General features: G+C 41.3%; 1 protein-coding gene across 4 annotated transcripts in view; it reads right to left on the bottom strand.

The window, feature by feature from the left end:
* NCOA7 (nuclear receptor coactivator 7) overlaps positions 1-19,252 on the bottom strand; it is a 155,505-nt gene that overhangs the window by 10,159 nt on the left and 126,094 nt on the right. For 3 of the 4 annotated variants that reach the window (XM_014611046.3, XM_019479498.2, XM_059733518.1), the window contains exons 8-11: positions 17,096-17,280; positions 14,340-15,400; positions 13,175-13,343; positions 20-167 (exon numbers count right to left, since the gene is read on the bottom strand). In XM_014611046.3, coding sequence (XP_014466532.1) covers positions 20-167; positions 13,175-13,343; positions 14,340-15,400; positions 17,096-17,280 — 1,563 coding nt within the window. The remainder of the gene's footprint in view (positions 1-19; positions 168-13,174; positions 13,344-14,339; positions 15,401-17,095; positions 17,281-19,252) is intronic. The other variant, XM_059733519.1, reaches the window with a different exon arrangement.

Here is a 19,252-nt window from a genome sequence, read left to right as displayed (position 1 = left end):
AAGACAAAAGAAATCTAACCTCCCAACTTTTAGTTGTTGGCTCACTGAAGAAGTTGTCTATCATATCAAGTTCCTCCTTTTCCACCACTACAAAACCTTGCTCTTTGGCATCTTTCCCATATACTTCTGGTGACCACTGAACAAAAAATGTATAAAGATGATCTACCCTGAAAGACAGAAGAGAAAAGACATGGAATTTAGGTTTCTTTAAACACAGTCTTGCTATACAATATGCACATTTCTTTCAATGGCAAAAGTGAACTACACAAAATATGCATCTATGTACTTTCACACTCGGAAAGTACTATGTTACATATTTACAACTCCAGTCACTCTATTTAAATCAATGGTGTTACTCCACATTTACACTATGACTGAAGTCAGATTCTTGCCCTTAATTTCTTAAATTCCTGTCTGTTCAGGACTGGCAGATCAATCTCCAATCAGGGTATAGCAGGACAGGTATTTTTCACAAAAATATGAATCTACAAAAGTATGTCAATTAGCTGGCTGTAATTGCCTTCTCAGATCTCAGACAGATCTTGGGGCTTTGACTCGCTTTGGTCCCAGTTGTAGCTGCAGCTTTTCCCATCCCCAGAGAAAGAGAGTTTGGTTACTACATCACCGAGACTTCCTTTCCCTTACCACAGACACGGAACAAATTAATTCTTCTCAACGGTCCCCTTTTCCCCCCTGTTGGCATTCACAAATGCTTCTCTGCAGTGCACAAACCCTTGTCCCACATGGGAGGCTCTTGTTTCCCTGAATTTAAGTGTTCAGATTTAAGATAAAAGATTACTACTATGCAGTTGCAAACAAGGGGCATCTGAAATGCAAACCTAAGTCCAAAGATGCTCTCCAGAGATTGTGAATGGCATGGAATAAACTGCCAGCTGGGGTGGAGGGGAACTTTTCCGACGGTTAAGGTGAGGGGGGGGGGGAAGGGGACGACTTTTTGGAGGCTTAACTGGGGGAGGATGGGAGTCAAATGAGAAAGCATAATGGCTACTGAAATGTGACATTACTATTTGACCACTCCTTGTAGCAGAAACATCCAGCTAATGTGTTTATCCAACAGTTGGAGAGCCAAGAAGCTAAAGATGCAAAAAGGAACTCTAAAGCAGTGGTTTTCAACCTTTTTTCATTTGTGGACCCCTAAAAAAATTTCAGTGGAGGTACAGACCCTTTGGAATTTCAAACACGGGTGCGGACCCCTTTGGATTGTAAGTGTGGGTATTCATATACTTTTGATTGATCATAGTCATGTTTCGCAGGCCCCTTCGACAGACTGTGGACCCTCAGGGGTCTGCAGAACACAGCTTGAAAACAACTAGTCTAAAGGATGCAACCCTTGAGCTTCAATGTCATGTTGAAGTAGGAAAGTATTAGCATTGCATGTTTGAGTGCAATCACTAACAGAACTGGCATATAGGTAAAATACTAAGCAATGAAGGGGGCATTGATCTGCCATGTTGTATGAGACAGAATCCTTGCTTTGAGTTGGAAGATTCTTCTCCCCCTCTTCCCACCACTGGCTTTTGCAGAACATTTTCCCAGCATTCTTCACAAATGCTCCAGAAGTAGCAACATGACAACAATCCCTTTGCTGAGTGAATCTATTATTTCAGGGTCGTTTAATGTCTTGATGGTTGGGGGGGGGTCATGCAAGGCTCAGGCTGCTTGCTATGCAGGCACCTTCACCCCATCCTGGCCAGGTACACAGCATGGGAAGTTCCCCCCCTCCCCTTCCTGTGTGCAGTGCAGGCAGCACATCTTCCTTCCTTGCTGTACACCCAGTGTAATTAGGCTGGTACCCTCCCTCTTTACATGCACAGCATAGGCAGCCCAGCTCCCCCTGCCAAGTATACCATGCGAGTAGTTCAGCCTCTTCCTCCCCAACCACGCATGCAACACAGACATCCTGGCCCGCTCCTGCTGCACCACCCTGCCCCCAGAAGTAGGAGCAGAAAGCAGAAGCCAGAGAGGGAGGGGGAGCTCAGAGACCCCAGCTACCACTGCAGCAAAAGCAATGAGAATGGAGCTTGAAGGCCACATGCTAGTCCCTTGTGGACTACCAGCTGGACAGCCCTCGATTATTTGATCGATTTGAACAGTTCTGAACAAATGTTCAAGGTGTTGGTCACATTACTTTTCAGGTTTGCCTGAAGAAAATGTGGCCACAACTGAGCTGGAAAAGTCTGAAATGCAACTGTGTCCTTTAAACAGTTTGGAAAACTAAGTATATTTCTACAAATTCCTATGAAGGGGCTGATATCCAAGCTACTTCTTTTTATGTCAGCCTGTATTTGTGGGGGGAAATTGCTGCCCTAATTATCCCCATTAATCTATGATGAAATTAAATAAAGCCAAAACCTGAATATTTGGGTTTCCAAATGGAATTCAATAACACATGTACAGTATATGACAACCTCAAAAATAAAGTTAGGAGAGGATGGTTAGCACTCAGAGAAGTAGCACTAGACTTCCTTCAAGTACACCATTTGCTTATATTCTTATTGTCCATGCACTGAAAAAAACCTACCTGTTTACTTATGGGGGGGGAAAAAAACCATACACACCTGTGTAGTTAATATCAATTAAAAACCCACAGATATTTTGTGCAGGTTAGGTGCAAGCCTAATGCCCAGGATAAGGAATGTAATTTTCAGTGAAGGACATTTTTTGCACAAATCTCATTAAAAGAGAGAGGATTTTTAAAGCTGCCTTTTCATATATTCCTATTATTATCCCCTGTATTCCTATTATTACTATTCCTATTATTTCCTACTATTTTGCCTAAACCAATTCATCCCCAGGCTTCACAAAGCAAGGTATTTGTACTATTGTCATTGCAAGAAAAGGAAGTCAGTTCAAAAGGTAAGTATAGGCATGAACTTTTATCTCTATGGTGATGGAAAAATGGGAATATTTTGAAAGGAGATACAGTGAATCACTTCTACTTCAGTGCAATGTCAATGATTTTAAAAGCAGGAATTCTCAGTTACTTTATTTACTCGTTAAAATTATAGATGACAATCCCCTATTTCAAAAGAATGTTGTATGGGGGAATTCTATATTAGAACCAGCTTCCAATAAGAACTTGTCAGAGAAGTAAAAGTTAGCAGTTGCTTGAATGATCTTTTCATGTTTGCTACGTGCAAACAAAATAAAGTCCAAACCAGTCACACACACAATGAAAAAAAAAGAGGAAGTTACTTGTGATGAATATAAAATAGAAACTAGAAATGTAAGAAATTTGGTAACAGAAGGATAAAAGCAAAAACTATGGGCTCCTACACACATGCAGGGAAGCTGCTCCAATCGATTAATCAAATCACATGTATCTGCATCCCCATGCTGAAAAAATGGTGGTGGGGTGCTTAAGCCAAAGCTCATTCGACAAGCTTTAGTTCAAAGCACCTCACCACTATTTTTCAGTGCAAGAATGCTGATACATGTGATGGTCCGGGGGCTTTTAATTAGCAGAGCTCTTGGAGCTGTGCTAATTAATTCTCCTACTTTCCCCAGCCCCGCCCCCCGGCATCCCAGAGCACATCTATAAATGCCCTATAGTATTAAAAGCAATGAAAAACCATCTTTAAGTACACTGAGAAAAATATGTTCCCTAACAGTACTAGTTTATCAACGGATAAGAATGGTATAAGTTTTAATAATCAGGACCAAAAAAGCAAATATTCAAATAGAAGGGAAAAACACTAAATGAGGGGAAAGCCAGACAAAAGTATTCCTATCCTATGATGATGAAATACTTCCCATTTCAACAATAACTAAAATGATGACAGATAGCACCTACTAAAGTCAACTTTTTAAATTATGCTGGTCCAGGAAATTTATTGTATAAGAGTTGGTTCAGGCTCTCTCTAGTTAATATTTTTCCAGGAGTTAAAAAGGATGAACAGGATGAAACAGAGAACTGTATCTGTAAGCATGATTTTGATTCTGAGCAAAAAGAACAAAATGGCCAAAACAGCATTTGATATTTTTTAGCAGACTAAAAGAATATAAAATCAACAAAACACACATCAAAATTAGCTGATAGTTCTCAAGGTATAATTGTAAATGAAGAATAATGACTGAATGAACATGTCCTTAAAGTGTTCTTTGGGACCAGTTCTTGGTCCTATTTAATATTGTTAAACAGTGACTTGAAAGTCACAGAATTCTTTAGATCTAAACTAGAATTTTTATACTTTAGGAATTTTAACATTTTGAAAAAGATCACCAAATCAGAAAGAAAAAGAACTGTATTTCTGATTAAGGATCAGTTTGGGTCTATCAAAGCATCCAAATTTAATTCCAACTTTTACATTTTTAAAAAATATATACATTTATACTATTTTTATGCAGCTGACTTTGAAATTCCTAAGTGGCATTTCAACTGGAGACTGGACTATCTCTCTCTGGTGCTGCTTGGACACCTTCTGAAATGTTGAACTGAGCCCTGACAGCCGGTCAACAACAATGTTCAAATCCCTAGCTTATTAAAGAGAAAGTTAAGAGATGATTTTATCACTATCTATTACTGCGCAAAGAACATTTGCCTTCAGAAAATGCCTTCAGAAAATAAGGAGCTCTTCCACCTACCAAACAAAGATATAACAAGATTTAATGGCTGGAGGCTGAAACATGATAAAGAAAAATCAAGCTAAAAATAGAGGGTGATTTTTCAACATTGTGGGAAAAGTGAATTACTGGAACAACTTACTAAGGGTTGTGGGAGAATTTGTCGGCACTGGAAATTTTTTCATAAGAACCAAACATTTTTATAAACAACATAATCTATTATTACTGCACCTACTGGATGCAAACCAAAAGTTCTCGGAAGTTGTATTGTATGCTGTAAAGGAAATCAAGACTAGATTCCAGAAATATATGAATGCGTAGCTGAAGAGTTTACAAAAGTGAAGATACAAGACTCTTAAAACATGCTGCAAATCTATATGTATCTACATAAAAATATGCACATGTTAGGGTGGCAGTGTCCTATGAACTGGTACCTTATTATCTGTGCTGGGATCACTCAAGATGAGTGACTCCTAACTTTATGCCATACCCTGCTTGTATACCCTACCTCTACTAAAGAAAACGTGTGTGTGGAAGTGGGTATTTCAGATGACCCTAGCACCAGTGTTCACCCATCCTAAAAACCAAATGAATCCCTTGTAATGCTATCAATGATTTACAATCCTGACATACATGGCAGGGAAACATCTTTTCATTACTGACCTCTTCTAATTAGAATGGGATCCAGCTTGAAACAAACTTAGTTCCAAATTTAATCCCGCTTTGGATATCACTGACCTCTTCACAGCACATAATACAGTGATGGGTTTGCAGCCCAGTGCATCTCACCAACATCCTATTTGGTCTTATAAAATCAAATGTAAAAAAACCCAGAAATTGTTCCTATATATCAACAATCAAACTCCTGCCCTTTTTCCTTCTTGAAGACACTGCTTGTTCTTCCTAAAAAACATGTACAGAAAACGAGTCCTAGACTTCATAAGTTCTAATGTCAAGCCTCCTCATTTCCTCAATGTCAGTAACAATGGAAAAAATAAATCCATAATTTGGCTGCCAAAGGGTGACTATAGGTAGCCAGTAAAGCTTATTTCTGAATGCAGTAACTAGTCTGAAGTAAGGAGAAAACAATGTAGCAGCAGGCAGTTATTTATATGTTGGATTTCTAGAGTATATATCTGGCAGTCTTGGATGAAAGAATGATTTATGAATTTCAATGAATGCAAAGCAGAATTTTTAAAAATAATGAACTCTGAATCAATATAATATCTGTCTTCATTTAACCCCACCTCCTTTATTCATTATTTTAGAGCCTACCCTAAACAAACTAGGAACAATTCTGCAGTGGTATCTATTTTACTGCCTGTCCTGTCACTATTTAAATACTTTTTAAAAGCGACTTAATTACTAATTTAATGCTCTATAATAACATCTCAGTAACCAATCTGTAAACATAAAATTCTGCAGGTTCACTTAGTTCCTTCTAAATACAAACCTATGCTACAAACACATTGAACTTACCCTCCAACACTGTATGCAACACCCATCACTCAGTGTCCTAGCAAGAGAATCACTTACTCCCAGCTGCTCTCCAAAATCACAGGTGTTACTCTGCCAAAATTAATTCTGAGCGGGCCTAGAAGTTTCCTTATGAGAAGCACCTTCTGCAGCTGGGACTTCTTTAATGATTACATCTTCCCAGTGACGTGCTTAAGACAAAGGCTGTTATGATTAAGCAACCAGAACAGAGCAGCCTTGGAGTCATTAATTAACTTGGTTACATTGTCAGGGATGATGTGAGTGACATATTTTGGGGACACCTTTCTGTGGCTCAGAAGTCACGTATGGCACGGGATGGAATCAAGGAGAAGAATTAAGATGGTATACAAGGTGGAGACCTTTTAAATAAATATTTACAGCATTTGAAAAAGATATTAAAGCACATGGCAAAACAATTTTATTCCTCTGTTGTTCCTCTGCCAATGAGGTTCCAGATGTTATGCACACAACCGAGAAAGATTAAACTTAAAGCATACAATGATAAGCTTTGGAAAACTTTTTTTTCCAGTCAGCTTTACTGTCAACCTGGCATGTTGCATGAACACTACTTACAACCAGAGAAAAAATGCTTTAATGGAAGTGCCAGCTTAAGCTTACAATATCTATTAGGGATGTGCAAAATTTCACTGGTAGTTTCATTTTGACGGTGTTTCGACTCATTTCAAGCTCAAAACAGCAAAATCAAAATGAAACAGAGAGCTTCGAAACAGCCTTGAAACAAAAAGAGGCAAGTTGAAACATTTCAAAAATTTTTAAACATTTTGATTTTCAAAACTCAAGCTGGGCTTGCCTGCAGGGAAACAGAAACTAAAGTAAGGAGAGGGAGGGAGAAGAGGGGGGCAAGGGGTGCTCTCATTATTGATTGTGTAGCTGGACAGTGACTGTCATCCTTCCCTAAGGTCCTTCTTTTCCAAACCCAGTGCTCCAGGGGAGGCATGGAAAAACTGCATAAAAAGCAGCGTTGTTTGAACTCCCCTACTTTCTGCCTTGGTGTCAGTTAAGTGAGGGTGCACCTTAACACACACACACACACACACACACACACACACACACACAGTCACCCACCCATGTCATGAGTGATGCCTGTCAGCAGCTAGAGGTGCAGGGCCCCAGAACCCAGACTCCCCTGCATCTATCTTCTTGACAGCTGGCAGGCTTCATGGCCGCAGCAGGGCCGAGCAGGCCTACAGCTTTCACCCTGCTGCGCCTTAACACAGTGTCACCCATGTCACAAGTTTTGCTTGTCCGTAGCTTGAGGTGCTGTTTCCCCCAAACCCCTGCACCTATCTCCTTGAAACTTGGCAGGCTTTGTTGCCTCAGCAGGGACTAGCACGCCTGCAGTGTTGACCCCACTGTGGCTTAACACATACAAGTGACGTGAGTTTTTTGCTTTCAAGATTTTGAAGTGCAGTTTCCCCCAAACCCCTGCACCGATCTCATTGAAATTTGGCAGGCTTCATGCCCTCAGAAGGGGCTACCATTCCTGCAAGTTTTATCCAAATCAGGCCAGAAATGACAAAGTTACAGGCTGTTTCGAGCTTCCCCATTATAGCCTACGGGCAAAACATAGAAACAGCGAAACTGTTTCGACTAAACAAAATGGAACAATGGTTTCAAAGCGAAACACTGTTCCATCGAAATGTCAAAACACAAGTCAAAATGCAATGGTGTCGTTTCACACAGCCCTAATATCTATCTGCCACTGAAATGCAGTCACTACAGAAGCTGGGTATCAGCATAGGGTGACCATGCATGACATTTAGGATAGGGGAAACTACAAACAGAATGACTATGGACCTGTGTACCTATTGCTCCAACATTCTGGTTACGTTTTTTGAAACTTAATTTATTAAAATCCAGTGAAATGTAACACTGGTCGCTATACCTGGATTTGATGGGAAACACTGGTTTGGATTAGGGCTGAGCCAATGGGGGACGGGGGTTGTTTGTTTGGGGCTTTTCTTAAAAGATATTTAGGTTTAGGAACAGTCTGAAATGCCTTCCTGTTCCAAGCTTTCCCAAGCAGCAGCATAGTGATACTCACCTAACCGCAGTTTCTGAATAGGAGTACTAAAATTGACCATATTTGTTTCATTTTCCTGAAAGGCTCTTTGACAAGAAGTGAGCAGCAGCAAAGATATTGCCAAATCTAAAGGCATGACACTGCTGAAGCAGTTCACTTTTGAAATGAGACAATTTCCAACTAGGGAATTACTTTAAGAACAAAAAGGCTTAAACTATAAACAATGTCTCTGGCTCCTTCACTAACAAACAACATTTTCTTACTAATGCACTGCAAGTAGGCAAATCACGTTTCAAGCACACGTTTATCATTGAGCAAACAATCACTGACGCTCCTAAATGCAGTGCTGTGCTTTCATGCAGCTCAAAATGGAAATGCTATTTTCAGAGCAATAACTGGGTTTGCATTAAGCTACAACAGGGCTATAGCCAGGGGCTGCACTCTGCATGGGCCACACAGTGGAAGCGAAGCCCCCCCACCCCCAGCATCCCCCTACCATTGAATGAACCCATACCACCCCGAGCAGCATACACAGACAGTGCGCCACCCCCATAATTGTGCTGTGCGGCACCCGTGGGTGGCTCTCCCACTGAGCATACAGACTGGTGAAGGGACACCCATCACTCCTCCACCTACCTGAATGGATGGCCTCTCCCACCCTGTGTGCGCCTGGGCAGCTGCTGCACCGCACATGCACACAGCCCCCCCCCCCCACCTCCCCCCAGCTGTGGACTCATATGCAGGAGGCAGAAGCCAGAAAGGAAGCCCAGAGCCCCTGGCTGCCCCTGCCACAGCAGGCAGCAGCAGTGCAGATTAACCCCTTCCAGGCCAGAGGCAGCCTGCAGGCTGTCAGTTAGACAGTCCTGAGCAACAGTGTCTTTCAAACACTGACATGCTTGCTCATACTTCAATCAAGAATTTTTTTAAGCTACATTTCTGCAATCCCACTGGAAACAGATGCTGCATTTAGCATACAGCAAGTGAATCGAAAGTGATCTTCACCTACAGTTCAAGCTGTTAGAAGTTTAACTAATGGCAGCATTCCACCTGAACGAAACCTAACTAGCTGTGTCAGCAAAGCCCACACCACTGCTCTTCTTAACCAAGTCCTGTCCAAAATGTAACAGGGGAACCAGGCATGGTAAAGAAAAGAGAGAGAGAGAAGGTACGTTTCAGAAAAACTAAAAAGTCAGAAAATGTTTGAAGTTTTGAAAAAAATCCAGTTTTCCTAAAACAACTGCAGTTTTGAAGAGACACCACTGATATTTAACACACAATTTCCCCCTATATTTTGGATCTGGATAATCTCGTAAAACCGTCTTTCCGTTGCAATAATAAAGCTGTAGAAGGTTGAGGGGGCAAAAGGGCAATTATAAAAAGCAGTAGCAGCAGCAGCTGGACCAAAATGTCTCATAGCATATCCCTGAAAATACTTTCATGTTGCAAAAGCCTGTTAGTTATTCCATTCAAAATGTGTGCTTGGTTAATTGGCTACATAAAAGTCTTTTCTGCTTTCCAAAAGTGTAATAAAAGAATGCTGTTAGCGATATTTGTTTGTTATCAGAAAAAAATCAGAGGTGTTACCAGCAGAGCGAAAGGAGGTCAAGCAGTTTCACCAAACTGGTCTAAGGCTGCCTAAAAACAGGTTAAGAGCATGGCTCAGAGTATACCTCCCTTTGAAAAGTATAGCCTTTGCTATTTTGGCTTGGTGAAAATTCATTCATCTTTCACCTTCCACTGTATCAACTGAGACAGAATAAGGCGGCGTTTTGGGGTTTATTGCTGTCCACAGCATGGTTGCTTAGCTTGATAGTAAGAGATTCCTGACATGCCAGATCCAGTGTCTCTATCTGTGAGAGGAACTGCGTTGCTTCTTTTTGGTTACTACAGTTTCTAGAGGTTCTGCAGACCCGATTCTGCCCTGTTATATTTTCAAGCAACCTTTCTGTCTTAACAGCACATTCCTTTTCAGCTGCACAAGCCTGTGTCTTTGAAAGCAATGTACAAGTAAAAATGAGAGTCAAAGTCTGCCTTTGAAGCTGGAACTGAAACAAGTCCATGTCGGAGCCTACATGGGCTCAGTTTGCTCTCTCACCCATAGGTGAATAGGCTCTACCCAGCTAAATCTGGGAAGGAATTGTAAAACTAGCCACTAAAACCTAGGTAAACTGGTGCCAGATACCCAAATACATGTTCTCTGCCTGTGGAAAAACAGGCAGACCTCTGTTTACCTACTGAGATGCACTGAATAAGAAGGCATCATTTTCTACATAACCACACCCAAAAGGCAAATGTAAGCATTGCCCTGTCATATTGTGAGAAGGGGTGCTAAGCCCCAACCTGTAGTCAACCTCTCCAGGAGCAACTCTTGTTCAGTGCTGTAGTACAGGCCTTCACCTTTTTCAGGTGCAAGTCATACGCCCATGCCCGCTACGGGACAGGGAAGTCCAGGTGAGGGTGATCCCCTGCCCTCCATTAATGCTGACTTTGTGAAGGAACATTTTGAGAAGCTGGATACCTTCAAGTCAGCCGGCCCTGACAATCTTCACCCCAGGGTACTCAAGGAACTGGCGAGCATCATAGCCCAGCCTCTAGCACGGATCTTTGAAAACTCTTGGCGCTCTGGTGTAGTGCCCGAAGACTGGAAGAAGGCCAATGTGGTGCCTATCTTCAAGAAAGGGAGGAAAGTGGATCCGGCTAACTATAGGCCCATCAGCCTGACTTCTATCCTGGGGAAGATCTTAGAAAAGTTTATTAAAGAGGCCATCCTTAATGGACTGGCCGACGCCAACATCTTAAGGGATAGCCAGCAAGGGTTTGTTGCGGGTAGGTCTTGCTTGACCAATCTCATTTCCTTCTACGACCAGGTGACCTATCACCTGGACAAGGGAGAAGAGATTGATGTCATATATCTTGACTTCACAAAAGCCTTTGACCTGGTTTCCCATAATCACCTCTTAGAGAAACTGGCCAATTGTCGCCTTGGGTCCTCCACAATCCACTGGCTGGAAAACTGGCTCTGGGATCAGACCCAGAGGGTAGTAATTGATGGAAGTCACTCATCGTGGTGTCCTGTGACCAGTGGGGTCCCCCCCAAGGCTCTGTCCTTGGACCCATACTGTTCAACATCTTCATTAATGATGTGGACACTGGAGTCAGAAGCGGACTGGTCAAGTTCGCTGATGACACCAAACTTTGGGGCAAAGCATCCACACCAGAAGACAGGCAGGTGATCCAGGCTGACCTGGACAGGCTCAACAAGTGGGCAGACGAGAATCTGATGGTGTTCAATGCCGATAAATGCAAGGTTCTCCACCTTGGGAAGAAAAACCCGCAGCATCCTTATAGGCTCGGCAGTGCTATGTTGGCTAGCACTATGGAAGAAAGAGACTTGGGGGTCATCATTGACCACAAGATGAACATGAGCCTGCAGTGCGATGCTGCAGCTAGTAAAGCGACCAAAACGCTGGCTTGCATCCATAGATGCTTCTCAAGCAAATCCCGGGACGTCATTCTCCCCTTGTACTCGGCCTTAGTGAGGCCGCAGCTGGAGTACTGTGTCCAGTTTTGGGCTCCACAATTCAAAAAGGATGTGGAGAAGCTTGAGAGAGTCCAGAGAAGAGCCACGCGCGTGATCAGAGGTCAGGGAAGCAGACCCTACGATGACAGGCTGAGAGCCCTGGGGCTCTTTAGCCTGGAAAAGCGCAGGCTCAGGGGTGATTTGATGGCCACCTACAAGTTTATCAGGGGTGACCACCAGTATCTGGGGGAACATTTGTTCACCAGAGCCCCCCAAGGGATGACAAGGTCGAATGGTCATAAACTACTACAAGACTGTTTCAGGCTGGACATAAAGAAGAATTTCTTTACTGTCCGAGCCCCCAAGGTCTGGAACAGCCTGCCACCGGAGGTGGTTCAAGTGCCTACATTGAACACCTTCAAGAGCAAACTGGATGCTCATCTTGCTGGGATCCTATGACCCCAGCTGACTTCCTGCCCTTTGGGCAGGGGGCTGGACTCGATGATCTTCCGAGGTCCCTTCCAGCCCTAATGTCTATGAAATCTATGAAACTGCACTACTCAGAGACTGGGTCCTCTGTTTCAGCACCCCTTTGTCTCATCATGGGTATAAATTAATTTAGATTCCTGCTACTAGAGATAGAGTGATGCACCCACCAGGTGTTTTAAGCAACAATAGTCTAGCATTTATTAGCCAAATGAAAGACAACACATAGAGCCCTTAGTTAGAATGGAAAAGCAAAACTTCAAGGCCCTGCTGGAAGAATCACCTGCTTGGCTCTCCCAAAGCCTCCTGCCTTTCTATCTCCATATTCCCTTCTGCAACCAGCTCACACCAACCTGATCCTACAAGTTTCCCTTCCTGGGTTGTCCAGTCACTGGTCTTCCATTGTATTGCTGAGGCAATTTTATTCATAGGGACAGATCCTAATTGTTCACTCAGACCAATCTAGACTCCCTACTGTCTGTGTGATGCCTTCCTATCCATTATCCCCGGAAAAAAATAACTCCTTCAGTCCTGACAGATGATAATATGGAGAACAAAGGTAAGCAGAATTGACCCCACTATCCTTATGTTTAAGCAAAGCTCTTCAAAAGCCCCAAAGCTGACTGTACTTCCCTGCAGTAGTCACACAGCTATCTTTAAAAGATTCAGTCTAAAAGAATAAAATTTTAAGAAGCTAATCACTCAAGTGTATCACTGTGCTGTATCAAAGCATCTGGTGCTCATCGATATGGTTCTTTAATAATCTCTTCCCAAAATATTTACTGTATTCAAGTCGCCCTTTAACTAGAGCAATTTGTACTTTTCAAAGCAGTCTCATCCAATTCACAATCTAAGGAAGAAAAAGGCTCAATAGAAATCTTTAATTTTCTGTCAGGAACATTTCTTGATGACCCAGGGACCAGAAAACTGTTTCAGCCATACAACAAGGTTAGTTTACTCAAGAGTTTTCTTGCACAGCTTGTCACCCTCTGGCATTTCTACTGTATTACAAGCATGCTTTCATATTCTGTATCACAACTTACCTTTCCCGAGGAACGGCAAACCAGTACTCTGGCTGCTTAATCTTTTTACCATACTGCTGTGCCATAGTTGTGCTCTGTGTAACAAAAGACTTTCTCATGGGCTTTCCCACTTTGATACACAGAAACATCGGAGGGGTCTTGCTTTTCTCCTCTTTTGAAGGTAGCATATCTGAACCACAGAGACAAAAGAATCAGTCTGCTTACAGTACAGCATCTGCAACTAATTACAAATGGCTCCAAATTCAATCTCTTTCTGGAAAGGGACAGTCGAGTACAGTAAAGCTCATGTTGCATCTGCTCTGGGGAATGTACTGACAACTACCTTTTCAACTAGACAATGGTTCTCAAGGTCTGTCAGTGGACACAACTGTTTTCCAAAGAAATAAAGGGAAAATCCATTTTTGGAGGGTGGGTTTGTTAATGGTTTCTGAAATCCAGGCCTGCAGACAGTTCTCCTTTCCCAACAGTGTAAATCATAGATATCTCCACTGAAGTCAGGAAAATTCATTGCACTGGTTTCAGTGCAGACCAGCAACAGGGGAGAACTGGGTCTTTAAACTTGTGGAAGAGGTGTTACATACACACGTTACTTAAACTGGAATTTGATTTTGGTTTGGGGCCCGGGGAATGCCATATTTGCAAACACCTACCTTTGCACTTCTTCTAGTTATCATAAAAACCAATTACTCAGCAAGAATGTACTTTTGTGCCTACTCACCACTTTTTTGGAGGTCCATACAAAACATGCCTGGACTGCAATGTTTTGGATTTTGCATACAGGAAACACCAAAGGTTTCGGCAAATCTGCAGAGCCTGCCTAACTAACAGTAAAATAATTTTTATTCCATAGTGTGTTACATTAGATACTACCTGTGGCTGACATTTTATTGCATTCTTTATGTGCAGGGCACTCTGAAAGGAGTTACTGAACATAAAGCATACTAACATTTTCCAAACTCAGCAGCCCAACTAATTTGAAGGGAACCTTTTTCTCCTCTACTGCTTTTTGACTGAGAGTTTCTAGGGCTGAGGCTTCATATTGTAAAATGCTACTCAAACTGCATTAAGAGGACATTTATAATAGAAAGATCATTTTACAACTATCAGTAGGATGATTCTGGCTAGCTTTCATCATTCATAGCAACAAACACATACTGTGACCTACCTTCAATTGGCACCTGAATTTTCTGCAACAGCCACAGTCTGATTTCTGCTTTATTGTCTAACTGTGTTTCCTGGCAGGTCTTGTCCACTGGTGATACTAAGAGAGAATCCACAGACTTTTTAAGATCCTTTTCTTCTGCTGCAGCTGAGCTGACTTCCAACGAAGACTCTTTCCTTTCAGTGCAACTGGAATCAGACTCTGTATGTATAACTGTACAAGGACCATTGGCTTGGGAGTCTGAACAGTTAAGTGTGAGGTCTATGCCAACTGCTTTATTATTTTCATCTTCATGCATTTTAGCTTTATGCAAATCTTCAGAAGACTGTGACCCATCTTTGTCTTTACCAAGGTAAAATTCTATAAGTTTGTCCTTCTCTAGATCCTTCTGTGTGTCCACTGTAGTCTCCACCTTAGTTGTTGGGGAACCGGCACATTTGTTTACTTCTGGCACAACATCTTGTTTCTCACACAGTTCTAAATCTAGGTCAGCTTTGGGTTTAACATTGTTCTTTGTTTCAGACAAATCAAATGTCAAATGCTCCTGGACTTCTGAAACAGATTGGGTTACTTGCAACTTTGCTTTACTCATCCCCTTAGAGTCAATAGGAAAACTTTCCATTGCTCCATCCTTTCTGTCCAATTCACCATCTGTTTGAGGTGGGGTCCCCTCCAGTTCAACAAAACCTTCATCTCCTCCCAGAAAGGAATTTTCTTTGGTTTTGGATTCTGAAGAAGCTTTTTCTCCAAAAGGCTCCTTTATATGCATTTCTGCAGATCTTTCAGATGCTTTAATGGAGGTAACAGCCTTGAGAGGTTCCAGTGACTTACTCCTAACTGAAATAGTACTCTCAGGAGATTTGAGCAGTTCAAAATCAGTAGGCTTCTCCTCATCTGATGGTTTTATTGTTTTGGCATCTAGTGCACTGGAGTCATCTCCGTTCTGCTGCCTCTTCTCTTTGTTAAGGGACTTGAACTTGCTGAAAGGGTTGATATCTTTCTCAGAGGAAAGATCTTCCCACTCTCCTGGCCTGTACAGAGGACAAAGATCCTTTGGTATGTCACTGTCAGGAGAAATGGTGGATGCAGATGGGGTGTTAAAAATAAAATGAAAACCAAACAAAATGGCAAAGAAAAAAAACTTAAATTATGTTAAAATAATTTAAAGCTTTAAAACAACAGAAATAGCTTCCTTCAAAATAAAATACAAGCCAACTAAAACAAGTGGTATCAAAAAAGGAAGAAAATGTAGGAAGTATAACTTAAAAAAGTGGAACTATGTATGCCACATGGGTGGAGAAATGATACATACATACCTATAAGGACCTCTCAACTATGCAGCTGGTCCAATAAAAGATATCACAAAAAGCCTTGCCTCGTAACAAGTCAACAGGAATTCGATAGTTAAAAATTATGGCCCAGATCATCAACTCATGGAAAATTATATATGTTCATGGGAGTCCACTTAACTGCACTTATTTACTGATCAGCTGAGGATCACTCCTTTTGCTACTTCTCTCCATAGATAAAGGAAGAATAGTATGTCTATGGCCATGAGCCATGCTCTTTAAGTATCTGCTTCTCTAACGGGGAAGATATTAATTTTTGAAAGGCAAGCAAACCACAGAGAATGTCTACACATTAATGCACTTATACTACTTCACTGCTGAATAGTAAATGTTCTTAAAAGCATTAGAGTCTCTCTTATTGCTTTTATTATTACCCTAATGCTAAAGGCTGATAATTTGAGTGCAGGGTTTCCCCAAAGACTTTAGCAGCAGATGAGGCAAGCTATAAAACAACCTCTAAGTGGAAAAATCTCGGAAATATAAAAACAAACAGCTGAAGATCTTTATCTGCTATTACCATTTATCAAAGCTGAAGAGAAGAACAACAAAGAATAAAATCTTAGAAGGCTTCCCTTCTCCTAGAAACCAAGATGCAGTGGTGATGAGTGTGGTATAAAGACCTGGGCAAAGGAAACCCTACATAGGTTTAATAATCTTTATTCAAGTTCTGGAATATGGTGGCCATTTTTTGGTCGGGGAGAGCAGAGAGAAGGCGACTCATTTATTTGAAAAGAATTCTGTTCAGAACAGAAGAAATCTTTACCTGGAGTGTAAAGATACATTTTTTCTACAGCACACATATGGACAGCATGCATCACCCAGAGCACATTGAAGTCAAAATGCCAAAAAAAGGGAAATATATTCTATATTAAAAACAATCTAAACTATCAAATTATTTTTGGTCCCTGCATAGCAATATTCTGTGGACTGAGATCTTCTGGGTTTTGCAGGAGGTGGGAACTTAACTGCTGCTGGAACAGTAAGTTTTAAATGATACCTATATCCCATCATGTCTCTCCCCAATCACAACAGCGACAATATGATCCAAATTAATTAACAGTATTATTCAATGGTTTTTCTTCCACCAAAATTGTAGAATACTCTCCTAGAGAACTTCGTGAAGAAACCAACCTCTTGGAAAAAAAATAAAGTTTACATAGCATGCCTTCACTCATTTTCACCTTCCTTCTTTACTAATTTAGCTTTTATACTCATTGCCTAGTTATGGCCTACTACCATGGGAAAAGGTTCTTTCTTTGTTCATGCTTCATAGACAACAAGGAAAGCAGAGAGATGAAGATAAAAAGTATAGGTGGTTTGTATTTTCCTCAACCTTTTCTACCTCCTCCACTCTGTTTTCTCTTCATTACTGATAAGATGTAAACATGATCAGCAAAAAACACTCCTTACGATGGCAGGGCATCTTTAATCTTCATGTGGGAGATATCATTGTAGAGCGCTATCGAGACAACCTCTTCCATGGGGCAAATGAGCCCATACTCTTCACAACCATTCTCAATTACCAGAGGATCCGACTTATGTGGGTCAAACATGATGTTGTTTGGAGTCACTATCATGACACCCCCAACTACACCCTGAAAATAAAAAGAAACAAAGATAGTTAACACATCAGACCTATCACTGACCAGAAGACTCAAACAATCAGTAGTACAGCATAACCTTTAGAGGCTATTGCCAACATAATTCTCTCTCTCACTCATCTCTTTGTAGAACTGTGGAGTACATGTTTTCTAAGAGACCACTTCAGCTCCCAGGGGGACAGATATTACAAGAAGAGCAAATAAAAAGATCCCTTTGTAATACTCAAAGTTCTTGGCAGACAAGGACAGTGTCATAAAGAGGAATCAAGATACTTAATTTTCATCCCAGGTTGCTATGAACTAAAGCCGCTTGTTAATTAAACAGAGAAGAAATATTTGAGTTTGTCTGTCTTGTTTGAACCCACGAGCATCCTTTAAATTTTGGATACTCCACCATGATCTATTTCTTTATTAGACTTATATCCCGCCCTATCCAAAGAGCTCAGAGATGTTTGTTTGTTTGTTTATTGTAACAACTCAACGATAGGATTCCCCAAACAAGACCCCTAAAGTTCAGAACTCCAGTTCCCCCCATCTCCACAACTATAAATTTTCCCTGAATAAACCCCCATATGAGCAACCCTCTGGCTAATCCCAACCATGATTCCCAACCACCACTGTGTTAACAGCCCTGCTGCAAGCTGGTAGCATGCATTTCCACATGCACATGTGCGCACATATATGCAGAGCTCTACCTGTGTCAAGGTTGTCATTCCAGCAGCAATCTAACCTAGGGTTTTCCATCCCACTGATGTATTCTTCAAAAAGCCATCCGATACATGGATTTGTTGGCATATGTTACAGAGAATCAAGACAGAAATTCTAGGGCACCCATTTGTTTACCCAGCTACTAAAGGTTTTCCAATTCTTGGAAATGACTCCAGTTGTGGTTTGGATACGATACTGAAGAAACTTTGTAGACAAACAGTAAAACTCAGAACCTCTAAATCACTTGGAGGTTTTCAGACCAGACTTCCAATCTCCACACCCTAGACTGGTACTCATGGATGGCCTGTTAGCAAACTACGATCATATCCACATTTTCAGCCTGCACTAAATTCCATCACATCAGTCTGTCAGCGCATAGCAATTAAGCGTTACAAAGACCGACTGAATGCCGAAAGTATCATTAAGTGAAAGGACCACTCAATCTCCAAGCCATGCTAATGAAGGATAGAAGGCAAGTGGCCAGAGGAAGGAAAATCAAGTAAGTGCTAGTGCAGGCCCATGCTGGTTGGGTTCTGCCATTCACATCCAATGGCACCTACGTCACCGTTTGCAATGCAGAGTAGAACACCACATAATTATACTATATTAGGTCCGTAGGCACAAGGAGAAACATTAACACATTAGGCTGTGCCCTACATTTTATTGACAAAGAACAAAAGTCACTTTGCATTGCTGTGGTGTGAAGAAATGTATGGCTCCAGAAATCAGATTTGGGCTCCAAGAAAAAAAAAAAGATGGCATGATGTTTCGTGAAATGGAACTCAAGAACAAGCAAGCATCATACAAAAAACAAGCAAATAAACACTACTGTACTTGCTAAGCTTAAGACACTGCAATATTCTGCTAAATTTACAGACTAGCAGCCTAAACAATTTCTAAATTAGTAAAAAGTGTACATTCCGTGGCCACTCAGGATCAGCAGAAACCAGACACCTGAATGTAAATGAGTAAATCTTGAATAAACATTAGGACAAAGGAGAGGGGGAGGGCTAAATTGAAACAACCATCTCAATATTTATTACCGACTTCAGAGAACTTGAAAATCCAACAAGCAAACATCTTATATTGAAGACTTCAATGGGAATCAACAAGGATAGATAAGATAAATAAGGGAGGATGAAGTCTTCAGGAGTGAATTGCAGACTTAAGATGATACCTTAGCCTTGTACCTTTACATCTAGAAGACTAAAAAGAGTTCAAGAGGTTGCAAATGAAATACAATGAAAAAAAAAGTCAC

Source organism: Alligator mississippiensis, chromosome 1 (assembly GCF_030867095.1).
Source record: "Alligator mississippiensis isolate rAllMis1 chromosome 1, rAllMis1, whole genome shotgun sequence".
In the NCBI taxonomy this organism is placed as follows: Eukaryota; Metazoa; Chordata; order Crocodylia; family Alligatoridae; genus Alligator; species Alligator mississippiensis.
Note: the sequence above shows the minus strand (reverse complement) of the source record. Positions and strands in the feature narration are given on the sequence as shown.